The 24,608-nt window shown below is 42.8% G+C and overlaps 1 protein-coding gene across 2 annotated transcripts in view; it reads right to left on the bottom strand.

Annotated features, from left to right (window-relative positions):
• Positions 1 to 24,608, bottom strand: part of olfm2a (olfactomedin 2a) — a 43,288-nt gene that overhangs the window by 6,229 nt on the left and 12,451 nt on the right. Inside the window, exons 1-3 of one of the 2 annotated variants that reach the window (XM_069715513.1) lie at positions 15,169 to 15,585; positions 5,509 to 5,658; positions 354 to 509 (exon numbers count right to left, since the gene is read on the bottom strand). In XM_069715513.1, the coding sequence (XP_069571614.1) occupies positions 354 to 509; positions 5,509 to 5,658; positions 15,169 to 15,312 (450 nt within the window). In that variant the 5' untranslated portion in view covers positions 15,313 to 15,585. Of the gene's footprint in view, positions 1 to 353; positions 510 to 5,508; positions 5,659 to 15,168; positions 15,586 to 24,608 lie in introns of those variants that run through there. The other variant, XM_069715514.1, reaches the window with a different exon arrangement.

Genomic DNA, 24,608 nt, shown 5'->3' with positions numbered 1-24,608 from the left:
GGTAAGTATAGAGAGAAGGAAGGGAGGCTGAGTGAAGAGAGAGAGAGAGGAAAGGATGTAAAAACAGGAATGGTTCAGGGATTTAATAATTGAAGAGCATGTGAATTTACTCAGATTTCCTCTATGAATGACTCAACTGCTCAGATACAATAGTTCTTGAAATTAATTTGTGTACCTATGTTTATATGGCAGTCTATTGTGAGTCACACACAATTTTATCGTCTGTGAAGAGCGAACAAGACTGCAATGCATCTGGTAAAGTTGGGCAGGGAGTGCCACGTCAACAGTATTTGTGTTCACGTGACAATAATAAACACACACCACTGTACAGGAGGTGACAGCCAGCCAATTACCTGAAAACCCTTTGGATTGAGGCTGCGGGGATTTTCAGAGGCCACCTTCAGCTTTCCATCCACCACTTTCATTAGACTCTCAGTGTTCCTCACGTACTGTAGGTCTCTGTAAGTCCGCAGGTCCAGCACCTCCATTGACTGGCTGATGTTCTGAACCTGTCACGCAAACAAACACACAGTTTCTTTAGTTAATACAAACGTTTAAACTTAAAGGAAGGATATGTTTTGTCTCTGGTTATACCCAAAGTATCTGGTCACCCCTTATTTAGTACCCATTCAACGGTCATTTTCATTATCGCTATCCACTCCATGGATCAACTTAAACAAACCTGATGCTTTTAAGTCTACCATAATTGTGTTCCAACCTAACATATAGTACTCTTACATGTTCGGACTCTTACTTGTGTATTACTTGAATTTCGACAGGGTAGTGTTGTTTCAAATCGGACACTGCCTTTCTGCTTTTGCCGGAAATAGCCGTAACATTTAAATGCATCACCTGCCAACATATCTGAAGGCTTTGATTATTTTACCTAAGAATAACATGGCTGACAGAAAACTAATTTGAGCCTTCAGTTGTGGATGTGTTTTTCAGCCTTTAGGTTTTCTCTTCAATATAGTCCAGAGTCCATGGTTGCAATACATTTCAGCTTCCCAGAAATAAGCAGTTACAGGAGAAAAAAAAAAGTGTCCTCAATGCATTTATCCTATGTAATTCCTCATTGCAAAATGTCAAGTTATATAAAGAAATGTGATATCTTCTCAGATTTGCTACACTGAAAGAAGATTGTGCAGTTGTCTTGTAGTTTTGCATTGAAATAAAAATGTAAATCTCTAACTTCATACTTGTATAAGGAAGGTGAAAGAAGGAAAATTACACCCAATGTCCTACTGTACATAAGCAATGAGTGGACTGTAGAATAGCCTGTAAAATCTCAACTAATACCTTGATTTATGGAGAAAAAAAAATCATAAATGCCCTTAGTTCAAATAATTTAAAACTAAAAGATATCTCCCTAAAAATGCAAAGATATTAATACAAATGAAAAGAAGAAACAATTAAGCAGAAATAATACAGATGAAATGTGAGAAGTTTGATAAAGCAGCACAGTAAGTCTATCTGGATAATACATGAAAATATATTTACAGTACACATTATAGATTAAAAGTCAACAGGTTCAAGTGGTTTGCATATATATTGCCACAACTATCAAAATAAGCAGTTAGCCCAGATTATGATTATGATAGTGTACACAAGTCAATGGATACATTCAAACAGAATGAACCTCATGTAGGAGCAAACATGCTGTTAAGTAGGTGTTTATAGAATCTCAGTTCTGCCCTGTTTAATTTTTACTAAGTACTCAGCTTGTTCACTCTTTGATAGCCCACTCTATTGCTGCATAACCAGCCTACTGCTTCATACACCCCCTCATCTCCTGCACGTTGCTCTGAACTGGCCAGAAATCATCTGAACATTGACAAATGTTACGGGGCTGTGGTGCGTATAGGAGACGCACGTGTACATATGTCCAGCTACCCACACGAACAGACGCCCGCCCGCGCAGAATTGCACCTTCAAAACTCTGAGCACACAAAAGATATTTATTCATATCGCTCCGAACAAAAACAAAAACAAAACCAACTCTCAAAGGTCATAGTTTGGCATGAAGTCTGTTTTGTACCAAATGCCTTGCTTGCCTACACTTTGACAACCCCCTCACTTACTGTCCAGCCTTCAAGTTTCTACACTCAGCTCATCTCCCACATGCTTCATGAACTGGCCAGGGAATACTTTGGTCAGAAAATATTTTCTTTACAAATTAAAACTTGTTTGACAGCAGCACATATGGAATAGTTGGAGGAACGTGTGAGTGCAAAATGTTCCAGCAGCCTGGAGTCTAAACAAATGCAGTGTCACCATCCTCCAGGGCCATGGTGGCAGCTGGGACTGCTCCATCCTCTGAGCTGTCGTAACTGATCCACAAACAACCGGCGTTTCACTCTGGTCACATAAGATTCTCCCCACCATCGCTGTCCCAGATTTCGTTGCAGGTGCGTCTGCTTCATGTCCAGTGAGATGACTCACTCTGAACCAAATCCCTATAATGCGTGACGGTGCCCTCATCTCTCATTTTATCTCATCTCGACTCAGTCAGACAGACGGAGAGGTCAAAAGGGAATGAGATGTTCAGAAGTCTGCTGTGAGCGTTCGCGCACCGCCGTCCTTCAGGGTTAGCTCTGCTTCGGATGGCGTTTTGTCTGCCTTTACAGAAAGCTGAATAGAGGTTTTGCACAAGGCTGCTTTGCATTCTTTGAACACAGGGCAGTTTTGACATTGTTAGCGTATCCTTGGCTTTCTGTGTCGGGGAAAGCTTTTGTGGATCTGGTCCACTCAAACAATCCCCCAAGCTCAAACATGCTCGGGGTTCAAATGAGGACGTGTTGGTGGGCGTGGAACTGTTATGTGCTCACAACACAAAGACTCACACGTTGTCTTTTAAATTGCGGCTTTGACTTGTGTGCAGCTCAGATAGTGCTGACCCCCGGTGTCCTCATTAGACTGGACTGTAATAGATGGGAGCGCTTGGCTCTAATAACTGGTGACTTACAAACAGTGTGCATGTACTGACTATAGACATGGAAGCTCAAACACCCACACTATATGTAAATAGCAATACAACAATATTATGCTTGCAAAGCTGAAAGTATTCTGTTTTTGTTGACTGTGTCAGAGAGGTGAAGAGTTTACTCTGTGGTATTTTCTTAAGCCTTATTTCCTATCATGTATTGCATTTTAATGGCTGACACATGAGCTAGTAGACACATGTACAAGCACTAATATTTTTTTTCAGAACAGCTGAAATTTTAAGGAATTCAACCTGTGTTCAATCTACCAACTTGCTTTGAAGCAGCACTGACATGAAAACATTTCCCCAAAAATCTTTTATGAAACAAAAAAAAACCTAGGACAGTGGCATGCTTACCACTGTATTACATTTTCTTTCCTTTTAATTACACTTTGTATTCAATTGGAAACGTAGACTACTGATTGCCTAAGTTTTACAAGTGAAAGTTTTTGTCCATTCTTGTTTGATTTAAGACTTCTGCAGCTCAACAGTTCGAGGTCGCCTATATATCTGATCCACCTCTTCATGACGCGCTTTACATTTTCAGGAGGAGACCGATTTGGACTGCAGGCAGGCAGTGAAGCCCACGTACTCCGTGTTTATGAAGTCATGCTGATGTAGCACATGCTGAAAAAGACCCGGCATTATCTTGCTTAAATAACAGTGTGTACTTCCCGGGAAAAGATGCCTTAATGGCAGCATGTGTATCTAAAATCCCGATATACAGCACTTCATCAGTACTTTCACGCATGTGCAGGTCACCAATGCTGCTGCCACTGATGTTCTCCCATACCATGGCAGATGTTGACTTTTTCACTTGTTTGGTTTGCATGTGTTGGTCCCTTTCCTCTTTGCCACAGACAAATTGACATGATTCATCTGACCACAGCACACGTTTTCCACTCCTTTGTGAGCTGATTTCAGGGTCAGACAACTCTGCGGTGTTTCTGCATAGAATTGATGTATGGCTTTCTCACAGAGTAATAGAGTGTCATGCCGCATTGCTTGATGGAGCGGCATACTTCCAGATATTTAACTTCTCTGGAATTGAGACTTTTCTATATTGGATATATAAATGAATGTATATAATGTACTTTACACACAAATAAAAAAATAATAAAAAACAGTCACTTTCTTTGAATAGCTTTATCAGGTTTGTCGGTTTCTCTGCCAGGCTTTGCCTTTTCAGGTGGAACATTTTTCTTTTAAGGTGTGGATGAGTGTGGATTTGGTCTGTACGAGAGTGTGCTTGAAACGGCAGCAGACTGAGCCCGTCAGGGGAAGAGCCAAACTTCAATGAGAATGAATGCAATATGTGAATTCAGGTGTCTCATTGATCCATCAGGGCCTCAGAGCCTATTCAGCATCTCAATTTACCACCACCTCTTCTCACAAGACCACATCAATGTCAGCCCCCTCCTGCCTCACCCCCTCTATTCGAACTCTCTGCTCCAGGGCTTTCACTTGCTCTGTGGTTCCACCCTCTCTTTCACCTACTCACTGGTTTTGATTGTGTAAAAAAAAATAAAAAAATAACAACATCTCTGCTGTGAATGAGCTGCACAGCTCAGAACAGCAGCTTAGTGGACCAGTTAAATCTATTTAACATTATTCCTCAGCTTTTTTTTATTTAATTTTGTAAGACCTGTGAAAACAAATGAAAAAGATGCAGCTGTAATGCCTCCAGATCTGGAGTGTAAACAAGCAGCTGCTGATCTCTTGTGAGCAGAGGTCCTCTTCTTCCTCCTCTCTCATACTGTGTGTGTGTGTGTGTGTGTGTGTGTGTGTGTGTGTGTGTGTGTGTGTGTGTGTGTGTGTGTGTGTGTGTGTGTGTGTGTGTGTGTGTGTGTGTGTGTGTGTTAAATGCGCTAGACACTAGCAGGAAATTGCATTAACATACACTGTCCTGTAGCCAAATAACACGGCATGTAAATAATACATCGATTTATTGTCTGGTTGCTGAAACAGTGTAGCCTGCTTGAAGTTGTGGTTTTTTTGTGTGTACATGATTTTTATGTCATTGAATTTATTTCCTCATCATGCATACCAGAAGTATGCTAAAAAAAAAAGTGATGAGTGACACGTTTCACTTTCAGAAAGTCCGAATAAGCCCATATTTGGCAAGTGCAGCATTTATTGTGTAACCTTGAAAACAAAGCATTTGTCATTTTCACCGATTTGTAAAACAATTAATTTTCTTGATTTTTATTTATGGATTTATATGTGTGAAAGAAACATCATAGGGTTAAGGTTCAGGGAATCCAATTTCAGGGGTAAGTTTGGGACATCTCTTGATGCGATTTATGCTTCACTCGCTTTCAGGAGCTGTGTAGCTCAAAAATCGTCTTCTGATTGGTGTCATGTTCGTCTGCATGACTGATCAACTGTGGGGTAAAAGAAGACTGTTCACTTTAGCAGCCTGTGTGTGACAGACGGCGTCAGACACGAGCGCAGTGTGGCAGTTTGTGTTTGTGTGTCTGTGTAGGTCGTGTCTGGAAAGTGAGCGTGTTATTGACAGCTGTCACCTTCTCCATGAGCTGGCGAAGCTGCCTGCTGCGTGGGTCGCGATTACACATGTTCTGGGCTGGTGCGACCACGGTACAGATACACTTCCCATCTGCGTCCTGTGCCGAGCTGTAGATCTGCCAGCCCTCCTCTGGGCTCGGGTAAAGAGCCTGCAGAAACACAGAGACATATATATTTCAGACCAAGCAAAGGAACTTGCACTTTCTGTCTGCTTTTGTTTATCCATGCTGCGACCAAGCAAGCTTTTCAAAATGCATTAAGGCAGACAAGGTTTATTTTTCACCCTTCAACAGTAATCTGAAGTCTTCCACCCTTATAAAACATTTCTAAACCAATACATTCATCTATGCTTAAACTTGTTGGAGAAAGTGTTTGGAGGAAAAATGACTCTTTGATACAGTCCATATCTTGATTAGTTGTGCCCATTCTGTCACCATAAGTTAGCTGCAGTCATAATTTGTCCATTGCATTACTTTTCTCTTTGCAACCCCATCAAAAATGACTCTTCACTAAAGGCAATTAATGGCAATTGATCCCCTCCTACTACTCAAAATCATTTCCGGTGTCATTTCAGTATGAAGAGTAACAGAGAGAGAGCGAGAGAGAGTCCGAGATTGACAGACGTGGTGCTTTCAGCAGTCACCAGAGCAGAGCGATGGAGGATGGAAGAGTCATATGGAAGATAAAGAAGAGGGAGAAAAACAGAAATGGGTGTAGATTAAGATAAGACAAGGACATTTGTGGAAAATACACAACGGGGTGGAAAACACAATGACATGACAGCGATAGAACGGGAACTTGATGGAGGATGAACAAAGACAAAGACAAATAGGAGGGAAGTGGGGATTTCAGAGGAAAGAGGAAGATGGAGGGATCAGGCTTGGCTGCATGAAAGCAGAGCATCTAATAAGTTTGGACACAGAAAGGAAATGGAGCTGTTCGGGATCGATAATGCAGCCCCTCACCAGGAGGAGGGGTGAGGCTAAAAGGATGGATGTCTCTCTGACTAATCCAATCAAAAGTAGTGCTGTGCAGCGTGCAAGCACAAGCACATGCATACAGCTCACAGTTTACGCAAAGGCTGGGCCACGGCGGCCTGTTCATTCACGCTGCATCTACACTCAGTCAGCATATAATGCAAAATGTAATGAGATGAGGAAGAGCCATTTTAATGATGAAATTAAAGACCCATCCACGTCACTGGAAGGAAAAGTCTGGGAGGGAAATCTCGCCGCTTTCCCTCTGAGCGGTGTTGTGCTGTGCTCTCGTCTCCTTGGGTCGGCAGGATCAGATTAAAATGTCCGGGGGGGAGGAATGGGGACTGTGTGATTGGAGTGTAAAGCGGCAAACCACCCTGCGAGCCAATGTGCTCGCTGTCACATCTTGTCACTCCTGCCAATCCCTTGGCACTCCACGCCTCTTCCTTTCCGCTCCTGCGCTCACTACCTTTCCCTCTCCTTCCTTCGCAGCCTCAGAATGAGTGAATCTTAAATTTGACTCACTCCAAAGTAAACTGTGGCAAACAGACTGCAGCCGGGAAGATGCTGTGCCAACCTTAACAATGACATTATAGTAGTAGTTCTTTTTATATTTGATATTTTTCATTATATGCAATGCATATTAAGTACACTCCTAAAATCTTTAAATGAATGCGTAAAAATGTAATTAAACAAAGGAGTAATATTTTATTTATGCATACATGCATAAGTAATACATCAGGATGACTGAATGTCTTAATTTGTGAGTCTTTGTGCAGCCGGTCCCTGCAGTGACTTGCAGGTTGTTGTTTTTTTGTCTGTCAGTCAGCACCTTTCTTATCATTTGTCTTCCTTGTTTGAGGCAATTGAGCATCAAAAAGGCTGTTAGATGGAGAGAAAACAGAGGCCCTATAGTAACCAGAGTTGAGTAAAGATGAGACACAGAGAGGCAGTCTCCACCGCAGAACCTCCTCCAATTTCTCGCAACTGCGCCTGACAGTCTTTTTCATTTTGCCATTGCCTGGAGGGTGGGCTTCTTTTCCTGTGTCTGTTTCCGTGCCTGCATCTCACTCACTGTCAGGACTTCTTATTTGCTGGAAGTGTATGTGTGCATGACTGCTCATGTGTGTTAAGCTGTGTTTGTCAGCATGCCTGTGTATTCCCGTACATAACTGTTGCTATATATACAAATGCACCACATATATGTGAACCCACGGTATTTATACGAATTGTTGTTTTCTGTTTAATAATGCATGCCCTTTGATACGCAGTTGAAAATGCGGCTGCATTACAGATGTACCCTCAAGAGGGTTTATTTGGAAACTCTTGAGGTTGTAATGCATGCTTATACTGCAGAGCTGTAGTGTATATGTAATGGCTGATATAAGACTGTGTGTGTGTGTGTGTGTGTGTGTGTGTGTGTGTGTGTGTGTGTGTGTGTGTGTGTGTGTGTGTGTGTGTGTGTGTGTGTGTGTGTGTGTGTGTGTGTGTGTGTGTGTGTGTGTGCGCGCGTGCATAAACTAGTGGATTGAGAGACCACAGCGGGGCACAATGGTTTCTCATTACAGCTGCTGTCCTGCAGTGCTAACAGGTGGAGGTTGCTCCACTCAAACAGCAGAATCCACTTAAGTTACTCATTCTGAGGATATGTGCAGCCTTCAATAAAAATCACTTCATATCCATACATGTGGGGGTTGTCTGCCTACGCACCAGACATTCACTTTTGGTTAAGAAAGACTCTCGCGAATGGATGCAGAAGTGTGCATCAATTTTTCATGTTGCTATCAGCTTCAAAGGGAGCCACGGTTGATGTCACACCGACTTTTTCTTTTTAAAATGACATGTTACACAATGGGTAGTACAGTGAAATAATTTCAAACTTCAACATACTTGCGAGGAATGCCATCTCCACTATCATACCCTCTTCATTTTCCAACATGTTTAATCTCGTGCTGTGTTCTCCCGTGCTTTTTCGGAAGCCGGGGAGTTTTCACAGCAACACATCCTCTGCTCTCTTCATTAATGTTTCATAAATGCCGTGCTGAAATTAAGAGCGTATTTGAATCAGTTCCAATTTCATTACCACCCACCTATCCATTCTGCACTAACTTCCCCATTCTCATCACGGTGGCAGTTTAGAGAGCAGGAGGGAAGGGGGAATTTTTAAATGCTAATGTGCTTCGCCCCTTATATGCTTTGTGCTTGAGTCGGCAGCAGGGAGACCTATATATCAGAGCTCATAAGCAAGCGATCTCTCAGGGTGCACGTAGTAATATGTTGTGGAACGCTGGCTTATTTGTGTAAATGTGATTAAGTCTTCTCTCTGAAACAAAGAACGGGTCATTGACATTGGCTCATTTAACTATGCAGCCTATCATAGATCTCATTAGTGTGGAAAAAACAAATTCTTCAATATCAAATGTTATCCAGAATTATGTTTAGAATATGCAGAGTGAAATGGAGTGTGAATAATGTTTGTGCACTGCAGGCAGGTCATGCATTCGAGTGTTACTTGAGTAGCGATGATAACATAACCTGTGCTATCAGCATCATGCTATCAGTGGCGGCGAGTGGGAGCACTTCAGGTTTGAGGGGATCACCCTCTCCTCCCAGACACAAGGGGTTTCTGCTGAGAGGAGGCGCTCGGTTCACTGTCCCAGAATTTCACCCATTAGATGTGAGGGATGAAACAGAATATGTAAGTGGTAGATTTTAAGCTGTCACATGGCTGCAATGCACAAGTCCATTGAGGAGGGAGACAGCAGCAATGAAACCAACAGGAAACCACAGAGGGCAAGGGAAATAAAAACTCAATCGGGCTTGCTCACTAAAGGGAAAATTACTCTTTAAGATTTCTGGCTTCCCCCTTTTTGTACTACCTTAGGGTTCCCTCTATTCCCATGACATCACATTTGACAGCCTGGGTGTGTGAAGCTTCACCATCAGCTACTGGCACATCCTCAAACCACAACCTCCCATCCTCCCACGAGGAAACTGATTCAAGTAAGAGTTACTGATACACTCGTAGGCAGGAAAGGAAGAGTTGTGGTTTGGGAAAGGCTGACAGGGACGAAAGAAATGGCTCTAATTTCCTCTAGCTTAGTTCAAATGCTGCCCAGTTACAATGCTGAATGACAACCTCAGGTGAATCCCTGCTGAGAGAGAAGAAGAGGAGATGCTATTTCAACATTTCTCCTTTGTCTCCTGTATGCTGCCAAAAAAAGCAGATCTCATTCCCCTTAGTCACCATCTTACATAATAACCACGTGTAGTTTAGGTGCAACCTTTATGAAAACTAACCAACTTGTTCCATCACCAGTGATTCTCGGGCACAACGAAATTTACAATCCTTGTGCTGTTGATGATTAACAAATTTCAGAGGAATTATCCAATTAGACATTCACGCTGGTGGTATCACTGTCGAGTTGCAGGATGGACTTCCTCTGGCGTTTCATTAGCCCGACCCCAGAGCTGGCTGCTGTAAAGCCAGAGTTAAATGAGATCATAAATCTACAGCTCCCTACTTTATGAGCATGGCAGGAAGTCTATTATAACTTTCATAAGCAGCAGGCAGAAAGGGGCAAACGGGCAGAAGCAGGCGCAAGTTCTGAGATATGGGAGAGAGCGCTGACCGCTGCACTGTGAACTGAGCACGCCATCATATCTGAGAAACAGCAGCACTAACAGCAGAGGACGGACAGTGGAAGAACAGGAGGACGGAGATAAAGCTGTGTATTTGGAAAGACGGAAGTGTGATGAGAATGTAGGAGGTATTAAGTTGTGATAGTCTGAGAGGCGGGATAACAAAGTAAGAGGTACTACCTATATAATCTATCTCTTTCCCCCATTTCCATCCTGCAATGCCAGCTTTGTTTATCAAACTTTTGCAGCTTTGCCTTCTTTTTCCTCTCTCTCTCTCTCTCTCTACAGAATGATGTTTTATGCCGAGCATTAACTTCTCTCAACACTTGTTCCCAGCAAAGTAGAAACATCTGTCTCTGCCTCACATAGCTCAGTTTTATCTCTATTACGGCCAGACAATCAGATCTCCTTTTTCACATTTTCTGTTTACTGCTGTAATTGACTGCCTACTGACAAACATGCAAATACACACCCTTACTCTTCAAATGAACAATCAGTCAATCCTCAATGCACAAGCCAGCTGCTGGCCTTTTAAAACAAAACTCAATGAAGACTCCCAGAGATGTCCCTGGTCTCCTGTGCTCCCAAGGAAAACCGATTACCACAATCAGAGCAGCATGGTTGCCAGTCAATAATATGACTCATAAACTCATCATACCCCTCTCCCTGCTGCTTCCTTCTTCCTCCCTGCTGCCTCTCTCCCACTCCATCACGCTTGTGACTGCCACCCCTCTGAGTGGTGTCCTGCTCGCTTCCCATCTGCACCTGACTCTTTCCAACTCGGATCACACTTGAACGACAGAGGACAGATGCATCAAGTGCGGTTTTTTGTGAGTGGGGGGGGAGTAAGGTACACTTGTAGTACTCCTGGGAAAGGGGGTGAGAACGATACTCACCACTGCTCAGCACTTACAAGCAAGCAGCTACAACTTTATACTTTTTGGAGCCGGCTGCGAGCGGCATGCCAGGTGCCCTGGTGAAAAGCATTTGGCATCCACTCCGCTGTTACATGGGAACAAGATAGCTCTATCACGTCTGGTGCTGAACAGAGGAGGGAGGAGGGATGTGTGAGGGGGAGAGAGTGCCAGGGCGTCTTGTGTGAGAAAACACTGTATAAACTGTTATAACACAGTCAGTGCTTCATTGGTGGAAATATGGACTACAGAATTGTGTGAATTGTGAGCTCATCAAATTTCTTTGGAAGGATGAAGCCTTGCTTTGGGCTTAAATTCAGCAGGTTGGAATTACACTCTCATAATGACAAATGAACCATGTCAGAAGCCAGATTCCTACTCGTCTCTGATCAATACTGCTTTGTACACAGGCTATCACATAATTAGTTAATGCATCAAAACAATTTAAAATTACATTATGTAGATTGGCAATCACTGAGATTGTGGTCCTGGACATTGCTTCACATTGACCGGGCATTAGAGGACACCTGTCAAAGTCTGAACCCAAATAAACTTGGTTGAAAGCGACACAATAAACATAAAAGCAAAATGCACAAATAAGAATCTGCAGCAGTGTTTAATCATGAATCCATAGCCAAGAACCAATCTTTACAATCTGCTTTATTAGATTGTGCAGTGGATGTGATAAAGTTTACAGTCTCGCATGGTGACAGACAGAGGCCGGGTGACCCCAATCAGATTCGGAGTCCTGGCTCTTTGTACACCGCCATTTGTTCTTCCATGCTCCCTTTTGATGGTGAGAATATTCTATTCACTCTTCTGCCTCACAGCTTTCCTATTTTAGATATCAAAGGGACCGTCACCACACACAGACACACATGCACAACCCTGCTGTTCTGCCTTTCAGTGCAGTGTTATGGAGTTACAACTATAGTATGTTTACGATTTATGGATGCATGTTTTGTGCACACATAATAATATTTGAAAATCAACTACAATGCAGCAGTCTTGACTTAATTGCAGAGTCCATTGACTGTGTTGAATCATTGGGTGTTATTTTCATAGGAAAGCAGACATTTTTCATCTCGGTAGATTTTCTACATTCACAGCAGGGTTTGACAAGCCTTTTCTTTATTACGTGTCTTGCAAATTAAATCTGTTTACATGCATGATGCTTCTTTTTATTTCTATAATTATGACTCAGCTCAACTTCTGTTTTTCAAGTTTTGTTGAATGCATTTACAATACTAAAATACATTACAGACATTGTGCAACTCATTGCTTAGAATTTCATCCAGCTAAACATCAAAAAGACAGTCGTCAGTCGACTGACCCCGTCTGTCTCCCTGTCACACACACCGAATTATTCACACTCCTGTAATGCTCTGCTCAGAGCACTTAACCTGTGTGAAATGTGCTAACGTGAAATTATTTCAGAACTCAGATCCAAGATGAATGACTCATATAAATAAACTCCTTTTCACCTGTGCTGAATTTCCCACATTACCTGCTTATCAAAGTCGTATTTCTGTAGAGTATATTTCAGAGTGTTTAATACCTTCACAGCATCAAAGCCCCCCCTGTACAGTTGCTCATTTGAAGGCTTTAAAATGCAGCATATAGACTGAGCACTTTTTAATCGGTACCTTTATATCCTATCAACTAACACTCGACAACTAACTGCACTTCACCTTTTATCATATTTACCATTTATTGTCTAGCTGTTCTGTTTTCACACAGAACACTGTTTTGAAAAGTTTTATAATGTCTCTTTTTATAGATTAATAAAGGGTTTCTTATTATGTTATTATAAAAACATGTTTTATGAGCACAGCCTGGCAGGTCTATAGCTTATCTTGGCCTGACCATACTGAATAACCACATCGGCTCCATGTAAGTGTTAGAGTTCCTGGGTCTCTTCGGCTCAGTAAAGAACATGGTTTTGCACTATCCAGATGTGTACAGGCGTCCAGGCAATGTTGTGCTCGATGCCATCACAGCAAGACTCATATAAACTCATTCATCTGTGTTCTTAGATCAGCTGGTGAGGAGTTGGCAAGAGAAAGTAAGTGAAGCAGACTTTAAAAAAAAATAGCTCTGAGCTGGGAGAATATGGAGCACAGCATGCATGGGTGGCAGGGTGGGGAGCAGCCATGCAATCGCCACTGGCATGCTAGCACCATAGTGTCACAAGTCCGTAGCTAGATTGTCTTTGATTAGAGCTCTAAACAATTTGTGAGTCACGTCTGCTTCCAAGATCATCACAGGCAAATGTCTTATTAATAGTGATGGGACTTTGAGGCGAAGTTTTACATTAAAGTTTTATTTGCTCCCATTGTTTACGAGTGGGGATTATTCCTGTCTCAAAGCGAAGGCATTTGCCTTCACAACGGACTGTTACACTGGAATAATTCTTGGCACCATCAAACCGGCTCATCAGTTTTGATGAAACTTTGATGAAATGAACTTCCATAGCAGCGTTTTTCCTCCACTAGTTGTAAATCAGGGTTGCCTCTGAAAAAATACCCACTCATGACTATGTATAATATTTTACTGTTTCCAGCCTTTTGATATGCAAATGTTGGAGCTGTATGTGTCTTGATTAGAATGAGTCTACTGAAAAGAGACATGGCAACATTTCCTTATTCCTCTTGACCCTGAGCAGGATGAGTGTGTATAGAAAATAAATAGATTCTTATCCAGGCCATACCCTCCAAGGAAAAGTGAGTGTTCAATTAGGATTATAAAGTTTAGAGTTGTAAACAAGCCTTGACATGGTGGTGATTTTACTTTGAGGTATTGCTTAAAATTACCTGCTGACATATGTTCAAGTTGAAGGAAAAATAAACAGTTTGGAGCAAAATTCTCACAAAGAGAACACTGCCGAGATGTATTTTTTTCTTTGGAGAAAACATTTCAATCTGACACTTCACTGCTGCACATTAAAGAGACATAAAGTGGTATATCAACGTTTTAAACAAGCCATTATAAATTATAAAAGTATTCTTTAAACAGATGGACCTTCACCCCTGAGACAGGACTCAGAGTTCATGTCTGAACACACAAACATACTCATGCACAAACTCGTGCAGGAGTAGACACATACAGAATCCAGATGGTCGTAGACCTCGTGGGACATCCCATTTCATTCTGTCATTTCAACAGACCAGAGCATTTGCTTAATGGGTAAAATGCCATAAAAACACACTCAGGATAGAGGCAAAAGCAACCATTAACTGCTGATGAGCCAGGCAATGTCGGATTCATGCCCCTGCATGATATTTGTCACTGCCTGTATCATTTCTCGTTAGCACAATGAGACAGACACATAGAGCTCTGATATTTGTGCATGCATAAAAGAGAAAACAATATTGCAAGAAAACAAAATTTTAATATAAAACCTTAAAAACTGAACTTCCACTCCTTTTTTTTTTAAATTTACAAAACACCTCCGATGCATGCATGCCCTCCCACTATGAGGAGAGGACAACTGAGAGGATTTAGGGACAAGCGGAGGACGGGAGGAATAAGACATTCTCAGAACTGTAAAACTGTCTCAACCTGTCAAGGCTTCCCCATCACCTGCGCATGTGAGCACCATCCTTCCCTCCTGGAGGTGACTGACAGATGGAATCAGCCCGAGCATCACTCAGCACGGCTCTCTACCTCCCGTCAGCCGGGCAAAAAACATATTATGTACCATAGACATGCATTCTCCACCTCTCCCCATCACTCAACCACGAGCCCTCAATTCTGCATCATTATATTTAATGTGACTCTCAGACCAACATGTGCATCATTCATGCTTGGTTGAAACATTGCTTGCACATGCATATCTACCTCCATCATCTCTTTCTATAGCATAGCCCTTGAGACAGACTTTAAGTCCCACTCACACCTCTAAACCCCTCTCTGAAACCTCGGGTCTTTCTCTAGTTAAACATACAAGCACTCATAAAGTCCCAGGATTATCTCTTTTCTTCACTTTCTCACACTCTCTACTGCTGTGTCACTCTGTCATCTATCACATTCTCTCCTCCTTCCTCCTTCCGTTTACCAGAGCATGCTCAAACAAAAACAGTGCACACACACTTGGGAAAAAAAAAGCAAATAAAGTCATACGCACGCTGACAATCCTCTCTGAGGTACCCCCTCTGGAGATGGTGGTTCCATTGAGTCCCACCAGAGAGGGCAGAGTCTGAGACATCCAGTTGGTCACCATGGCCATGGTGCTGAGCACTGCCCCGATCTTTAGCATAGGAACGCTCATGTTTGGGGCCCCGGCACAAACGGCCCTACAGCCAGCCCTGCCCTGCCCTACCCTGGACCTCGGCTCCAGTCAACCCCACTCTGCTCCAGACAGCCCAGGCAGGGAACCAGCCGGTCAGCTTCTGCCTCAAGTGTGAGCAGCAGCAGAGCCCCCCAGAGCTGGTACTGCACAGTTACCAGACTCACACACCACTGGCTCAGTCAAAGGGACAGGCAGAGACCGGTCAGAGGAGAGCAGCTCACATCCAGAAGCATCGCACTGGAGCCTTCCCTCTCAGAGCGGCTGCCTCAGCCTCACCCCCTCCCTCTCTTTCACTCGCTCTCTCCATCTCTCTCACTTCCTCGCTCTCTCCTCACCCCCCCCTCCACCTCTTTTCCTCAAGATGCAGAGCTGCGCATTGGCTGCTTCTCTGTCTCATCCCCTCCCAATCAGCCTCTGCTCTGTTCTTGCCAGCCCTGTTTTGCATGGCTGTATCCTTTCTTTTCCCTTCCTCTCTTTTTCTCAGACATTTGGCTGTTCTTTTATGACTCACATCTTGGTGTGTGCGCGCATACATTTCTGAGGCGAGATCTGAGCGAGATGGATTTCAGACGGCTGATCTGCACTCTATGTTATGTGACATGTGAGTGCGCAGGGCACCTGGGTGCCGTCCTGTGCACAGTCGACTGTCCTGCTGTCTCATCACGGTGTCTGTACTGACTGGAGGACTGAGGATATAGAGGGGTAGATGGATAGATTAAAGGTTGGCCAGAGGCTCATCAGTGGACACGGGCAGGTGGTTCTAGGTATTAATGTGGAAGAGATCCAGGTGCTGCTGCTGGCGGCTGCCTCTGACAGCTCATCCATCATTCTGCTTCATGACATATCCTAAATCAGACAGTAGCTTGCACTTTTATAATATTACCAACCCACTGCCTGAGCCTTGATACCCACTTTAAATGATGCTGATGCTCTAAAGTGCATGAGTGTAAATCTGAATGAAGACTGAATTGACATAAATGACAAAATCATGGTTTGAAGCTTTTGGATGTAAAACCCACAAATAATCTCAGGATTTGCAGTAACTTGGATGCTGTAGCACGTCCTCTTTGAATAAAGGGGTATAACATGTTATTTTCAGGTTGTATACTTTTGCCATTGTTGTATAGCTGTAATCTAGCTGGCTTCAGCTTTCAACACAATTACAGCAGGTGTCAGACATCATACCAACTGCTTCGCCACCTATTTCGATGTCATTTCACCTCAGGGATTGCGTCTCGAGCCTGATTTCAGCTTATTTCGGGACAGATGTCAGACGTGTTCTGAAGTCTAGATCGACCCCGTGGACGTATTTTGTCTCCGAATCATAGCAGCCTGAATTTTCCACAGCCATAGGCCAGATGGAATGAGGTATGAAGGGGTATGGAAATTGCAGGATGTTTCAAATTTCTCCTTGAAGCCTTTACTCGCAACAATTTCTGGCAAGATATTGGGGTACTGGCAGTGTCATTTTACGCCCTAAACAGGCATGCATAATGATGTCAGAATGGGCTGCTCAGACAAAACGGCCAGGTCATCGCCTATTCCTGCCTTCTTCCTGGTCTGCTGACTTATTCATTTTGTCAGCCATGGATGGGCTGCCCTCCCCTGCCAGTCACATTTGGTGAGTGATACGGGCTCCTCTGTGTGGGGTGCGCTGTGAAGTGATATGAGAAGAGACAGCTTTCTGAGCCCCATCCAGAAAATGTCAACCCTCCTCAGCTCACCTGCACGCTCCCTCATCAGTCCTGCCTGGGCTCTGTCCTCTGTTTTTGCAGCAAGACTGTCCCCATGTGGTTGCCAGTGGAACTGCAAACAAGCTGTCTAACATGAAGTGATGCCCACTCCTGTTGCTGTTATTGAGCAAAGGGTGTATCTGGTGACATGTAGCTGTCACTTTACGGGAATGTTTCAAGGAGATATGAGGTTGAATGTGGCATCGCTGTTTAGAGTCACACTTTTCCATGTCGAACAGGCTTCAGTGAGGGAGGAAAAAGGTTCTGTGCAGGGAAACACACACACATACACACTTCTGCTGCTGTCTTTGTAGGGTAATTGTCATAAATACACTGTTGCCTAGTTAATTGATCACTTATTTTTATTATAATTAGATTTGACATGGGATTTATTATCTTTGATACTTTAAATCAAACTAAATACACTGCTCAAACAAATAAAGGGAACACTTAAACAACACAATGTAACTCCAAGTCCATCACACTTCTGGGAAATCAACCTGTCCAGTTAGGAAGCAACACTGATTGTGAATCAATTTCACCTGCTGTTGTGCAAATGGAACAGACAACAGGTGGAAATGAGAGGCAATTATCAAGACAACCCCTATAAAGGAACGGTTCTGCAGGTGGTGACCACAGACCATTTCTCTGTCCTTGTCCTTTCTGGCTGATTTTTGGTCACTTTTGCATTTTGCCAGTGCCCTCACCACTAGAGGTAGCATGAGGCGGTGTCTACAACCCACAGAAGTTGCTCAGGTAGTGCAGCTAATCCAGGATGGCACATCAATGCACGCTGTGGCAAGAAGGTTTGCTGTGTCTGTCAGCACAGTGTCAAGAGCATGGAGGAGACACCAGGAGACGTGGAGGGGGCCGTAGGAGGACAACAACCCAGCAGCAGGACCGCTATCTGCTCCTTTGTGCAAGGAGGAACAAGGAGAGCCCTACAAAATGACCTCAAGCAGGCCACTAATGTGCATGTTTCTGCTCAAACTGTCAGAAACAGACTCCGTGAGGGTGGTACGAGGGCCCGACGTCCACAAGTGTGGCCTGTGCTTACAGCCCAACACCGTGCAGGGCGATTGGCATTTGCCAGAGAACACCAAGATTGGCAGCTTCTCCATTGGTGCCCTGTGCTCTTCACGGATGAGAGCAGGTTCACACTGAGCACATGTGACAGATGTGACAGAGTCTGGAGACGCCGTGGAGAACGTTCTGCTGCCTGCAACATCCTCCAGCGTGACCGGTTTGGCGGTAGGTCAGCGATGGTCTGGGGAGGCATTTCTTTGGAGGGCCGCACAGCCCTCCATGTGCTAGCCAGAGGTACCCTGGCTGCCATTAGGTACCAGGATGAGAGCCTCAGGCCCATTGTAAGACCATATGCTGGTGCAGTGGGCCCTGGGTTCCTTCTGATGCATGACAATGCTAGGCCTCATGTGGCTGGAGTGTGTCAGCAGTTCCTGCATGATGAAGGCATTGATGCTATGGACTGGCCTGCCCGTTCCCCAGACCTGAATCCAGACCTCCATGGGATAATGATTTTGATTTCCATTGATCATTGTTATTTTGTTCCACTATGTAATGAATAAAGATTTTCAACTGGAATATTTCATTTTCATTCTTTGAGATCTAGGATGTGTTGTTTAAGTGTTCCCATTATTTTTTTAGCAGTGTATATCTACATTGATCTACAGATTATAATGGTTTATGGAATCATAAAGGAGGTGCTTATATTTAATGGTTTTTGCTCACATGCTTGATGTGGATAAGGTAGGTGAGCTATATTTTCTAATGTGCCATGAAATATATTCCTTTAATGCGCCATCTAAAGCAAATGCAGTAATATTCATATTCACAGGGTGGCAGCAAAGATTTAAAAATGAATATAGATGTCCTTTTTCCTTGAATCTGTATTTAACCAAGCTCCTTTACTTAGCTTTTTCGAAGAAAACCTGGCACCAAGGTAAGAGGGATGAAAAAAAGAAAATCTTTTAGGTTGTTGCTTATTGATGAGGATAATTAAACACACCAGCTGCCCAATGTGCAAATGTGGCCACTGTGCAAACAATAAGCTGGATAATCAACCATGACTACAACAAGAAACCCATGCAACACATTCATTTCTTATAATTTCCTCCAGTGGCTCCCATTTGTACACTGTGACTGCTAAATATGTGCTCAATAATGCATTATGCAATAGCAGGAGAGCACAGGAAATGCTGAGACAGTAAACACACAAACAGTACTCCACACTTAGGGACTCTATTTTGTCATCATGCATTCCCCATCCCTACTCCACAACTTTTATAATCAGAGCTACTGGTCTCATGCCAACCCCGAACTTAACTTTTTAACTTCCAGTAAAACAAATCACAGAGGGGGAGAATCGGCCAGGATATTTTTGCCTTTTTCAACAATGTTATACTCCAAACTCAAACCAGTCGTCTCAAAGTAGAGAGCACACCGAAGCAGTTATAATTGATGGTGGTTGAGGCCATGTGTGTAACTCTTTTTGTGTGCTGCTTTCATATGATCGAATAAAGATGCTTTGAGATCTCATGTGATATATGGCACAAAATAACTGTTTTCTAATCTGATTCTGATATAATAATCATCAATAGTTAACAGACATAAAGCAGACTATTTATGTTGCCTCTCACATTTGACATGCTGGTAACAGTTTCCATAGTTTACTGCACCAGCAACTGAGCTGAGTCCATGACATTATCATATAATGGTCTCAGAAGTTGTCAGACCAAGTTAGACAAAGTATTTCTATATTCTTATCACATAAAACTACAATTACTATAAATTAAACAAAGAAAATGAACAGAATCCCCTATGCTTCATATTATAGATTATTACAAAATCAAAACAACACTTTAATGTCATGTTTTATGAAGTATGAATTTCCCCAGTCCTCTTTATTCTTTTTCTATGCATATTGATTGTGCCATTAACAAAATCCTAGATGTATTCTGTGCCAGCGGGTTGTACAGTAACTAAAGCTATATCTTTTCTCAGACTTTTTCACCTTTACTCATTTATCTTCTATTTTTAAGGCGTTTTATAATCACAGTCCAGTTAATAACGTACGTATTTGCTTCTACCATGCAGAGGGAGTGCTCCTGAACTCTTTAAAGAAGCATTCCCCGAGTATCGGTCAGATGTCATCTTTTGTAAAGTGATGGACCAAATAAAAGATAGGGAATAATTAGAATGATGAGGACAATCTGTCATACCTCAAAGAATCCCTCGCTCTGCCAATCAACTGTCTAATCACAGAGTCTGTTGGCAGAACAAGCTTTCATTAAATATTAGCTAGAGAGGAAGTCAGCCATTTAACCTGTATTAATTTAATCCTTTTTGATTAATTTTCACAGCCATTCCATTCCTCAAAATTTCCACTCTAATAATTGGCCAGCCTCATTTTCTCTGCGACTCTGCCATATCATTATCTGCAATTCTCTGTCGCTTTCTTTTGTTCTCCCTCTCTGTGAATTTTATTTAGCCTTTAACTCCCCTCACTCTCTTCCCTTGCCCTGTTGTTTCCTTTGGCCCCTTTGGCAATGGGGGAAAAATGGCATCATATCATGTGTTTCTCCTTTACCCTCATAGCTTCTACTATTTCTGTCCTAAGCTCATACACTTTCATCAGCGATCTCACATTTGCAATACTGTAGATATAAGGCTGTGGAACATCTACATGCATGCATGTTGTTGAGCCCCTTGGTGCTGCCACATAGTCATGCCAGCATGGCCTTGTGCTCTATCATAAACATTAAAAAAAATAAAATAAAAAAAAAAATCCACTCTGCTCTTAGCCTGTGGGTGTGCTCTGTAAAGGGCATTTTTAATCAGTTCAAATGGTGAAAATGCCCACCAACTGCAGAAATGGCAGAATTTGTACACACCCATGGATGGCAGTAGAGCGCTACGAAGCCCAGAGGCCATTCTGACAAGCGCTAGGTGAGATAACGATACTGGGGAGCAGCAAGCGCCAAGCACTAGCCACATTGTCACAGAGCACGAACACACAGCCAGCTCCAGATTCACAGCGAAAATAGAGGACCGAATTACACCTCAGCTAATTACACAGACCTCCTTCATAATAATGCAGAACTGTTATGACGGAGGCAGCGAGGTTGCACAGAAGCTGAGCCCCCGCCTGAGCTCAAAAACATGCTGGAGTCATCTGGCTCTAAGAATACTGGCTATTTTTCTGAGTCATAATTCATTAATTAGCTGATGGACATGGAGGCCAACTGCCTTCTAAATGTATCAAAATCAAAATCAGCTCAAACAAAGTGTGACCTCATTACCATGGTAACTATTTAAATGGTATAAATAGGCTGTACCCCAAGGTCCAGCCCAGCAGACACAGTGGTGTGTTTTCAACATGTAGTGTTTAATCTATTAATGGCTCCTGTGGGCCTTTGATTAAGGAGACTCATCTGGGGTTTTGCATTTTATGGTAGTGACAGAGACCACAGGAGGACTACACACGCATCGACCCGTGCCTGCATAAAGAACACACCCTATTCAGATGAATACGTTCAATAATTCAAGCAGTGAGCAATCACCACAAATAAAGTGGGACGTCTGTCGCACTCTGACCACAGAAGTGATCGACGGTGTATTAGGACATGATATATGTACCTAGTATTAAGACCTGACATGGGAGTCTATAACCTTTTATGTTCAGCTTGCATCAGCACAACTTTAGAAGGTTAGTCACTAGACTCTCCTACAGACAATAAAATAACCGTTGCTACATGGTGTGTGTGCATGCATCTAAAGCTTCTGTGTTAAAATGTGTTTTTTTTCTGTGTGTTTGTGTCCACATGTGCATGCATAGTTTTTTGTGTGTGCGTGTCAGTGCTTCTCTATATTTGTGTCCACTTACATGAGCAACTCTCTCTCTCCACTGAGCTGTGAAATGTCCACAATACCCTCTAATGGTGGTTGCCACAGTGTTGTGTGAGAGACCTGGTTGAGCTGTGTCATGCATGTAATAGTACCTTGGTCACCATATGAAACCAAAGCAGGGAACAAAACAGCATCATTGCCCGAGGCTTAGCCTAAAAACTCCAATAATGGCTGTTAACAGGTGAAAACCTGTCCTTCTAGTGGAAACGTGTGATAAAGAAAATCAATGGAGTAAGTGCGTCTGCCTGGCTGTATTGACAGTAATACACATACAATACCCTGTGGTGAGTCCATAGACTGTACTTACTGTATAGCCTGTAAAGCCCATCTAATCAACCCGCAACTGAGGACAAGAAGACACATTCATAATATATAAGGCAGCAGGACCTCATACCAGACCAAGATTTTAAAAGAATATTATCCTCACGGAATAGATATTAAAACCTCAGCTAACGTTGCTTTGAAATTGCACCATTACCAAGCTGCAGTCCACCATGATGGCATTTACTGGTTTGGCATTCCAGCCTTCGCCATTTTGTTTTATTGAGGCCAGAAGTGACCACATTTGAAAGAGTTGGAGAGTAGCAGTAACTCTGCGCCCACCCACCTATAGCAGAAACCTGACTGCACCCCAGGCATCCCAGTCAAACCAGACATGCCCCCAAATATACTGCTTTTTGAGGCCCTATATCAAATTAAATTTGATTTTTTTTTTTTTTTTGTCAGATGGATCGTCAGAACCCAGAGAGAATTTGAATTGGAGTTTTGTGGCCCTCAGTGGTATTGCATTTAAAGTCACTTCAACAGTGGCTTCACGTTCAGACCTGGAACTATGTCAATTTTTTTTAAATATATAATCTATGGCCATTATGCAAGATGGTAAAATTACACAATTCAACGTTTTACCCTGAAATCTATCAGATGCTCAACCTCATTTTTTGTCATTTTAGAGGCTTAATTACAAAAATATTTACCATCCAATATTTTCTATGACCAAACAGACATGGCATGGCAAAAATCCTAGTTCAGTACTGAGTATTGAGCAGGTTCCTGAATAAATTGCTGGGACACGCATTCAAATTTTATTCATGGAAGGATTGATTGTTCCTGATTGCTTCCTTGATTACAATCTCAATACACTATGGGGGCTTATACAGTATTATTTGTAGGGTATTTGGTATGATAAACTGTATATGGTTGAATCTGTGATAGCTCAATCAGATACGAGCAGTGCGCCACATTTTGCTTTCGGGCTTGCCACAGAAAAGCCTTGATCAAAGAAATAGACAAGTACTACATGCTGCAATCAGCTGCCATGCATTCTGCAGCGCAGTATGCCTCTATGTTCTGCCCCCTCTTATGCCAGCAGCACCAGCTGAATACGACTCACTGCAGCCCTTTCTGAGGCAAATATGAGGTACTCACACAGATACAGATGGATACAGATATGCATTCACACGCGCAATTACCATGATCATTTTCTGGCTCCATGACCTGATTACCAATGTCCCACAAACCTACCCTTCTCTGGATCCAATGTTGACCTTTTTCTCCCACCCAGCTAATCAAACATTCTCTCTGTTACATAGGGAAAGTTATTCTTGTAAATTGAGTAATTACTGACAGCAAATTGGAAGTCTTCTTCCCAGCAGAAAGGTAGCCGAGGCTCAGAGAAAGCCTGCTAATTGAGCCTGCCCCCCCATGGCTACTCGCCTCTTCAAAACGCCCTTCACTGAACTTGTGGTGCTGGCCTTGTCACTATCATCCAGAATAATTGAGTTTTTTTTCACCCAGATGGTAACTTGTCTTCCACTGAGCGCTGGCAACCTCATTTTCCCCTCAAACAGCGGCTCAGTTTTAGACAGCACAACTGAAAAAACACAACTAATCGACGTGCTGAAATTTACAAGCCTGAAGTAGGCCTTTATACAGGATTTGTACTGTTTGCTGCTGAGAGCATTTGAAAATCTCCTCCTGCACTGCTTGAATTGAGTGCCATTCCATTGTCTTATTTCTATACTATCACAGTGCTTTGTTTTGTTAATGATGTATTTATTTATATTTGCAGGGGAGCTAAGAGCTGTTTTTAGTACCTAATGCCTTGTTTGAGGACTAAAGAGACAGCCAGTGGACAAAGAGTGTGTATTTTCTCATTTGGTCCTCTGTCTGAGTCATTGTTTACAAATGTCACAGTCAGAGTGAAGGTATTGCCATGATTGGCTAATCACTGTGATAGGTTACACAAGAGGACAATAAGCCAAAGAATCACACAAGAGATGGACAAAAAGGTTAGAAAGGAGAATGTGATGCTTATGAAGGGCAGAGAGTGATACAGCGAGAGAAAGTGGAAAAAAAAAAAAAAAGGGGAAAAGGGTGGATGATGTATTTGAAACTCCCAGACATGATGAATTTACATCTTGTCTGTTTTCTGCCACGTCTGCTACAGCGAAACTAACAGGACTGGAGAGATGTGGTGAGATCCTGCCAATTACAGTCTGCTTTACCAAGAGTTTGCAGCAGCCAATTACAGTTGCATAAGGTTCTGTGCTTGACATGGGCAGGAGCAAACAATGACCAGAACCCATCAACTATGTACTGTATATTAGTAATGAAGGC

Source organism: Brachyistius frenatus, unplaced genomic scaffold (assembly GCF_029030835.1).
Source record: "Brachyistius frenatus isolate BFR_SWC_R1_liver_20210118 unplaced genomic scaffold, ASM2903083v1 Contig_144, whole genome shotgun sequence".
Taxonomy (NCBI): Eukaryota; Metazoa; Chordata; class Actinopteri; family Embiotocidae; genus Brachyistius; species Brachyistius frenatus.
Note: the sequence above shows the minus strand (reverse complement) of the source record. Positions and strands in the feature narration are given on the sequence as shown.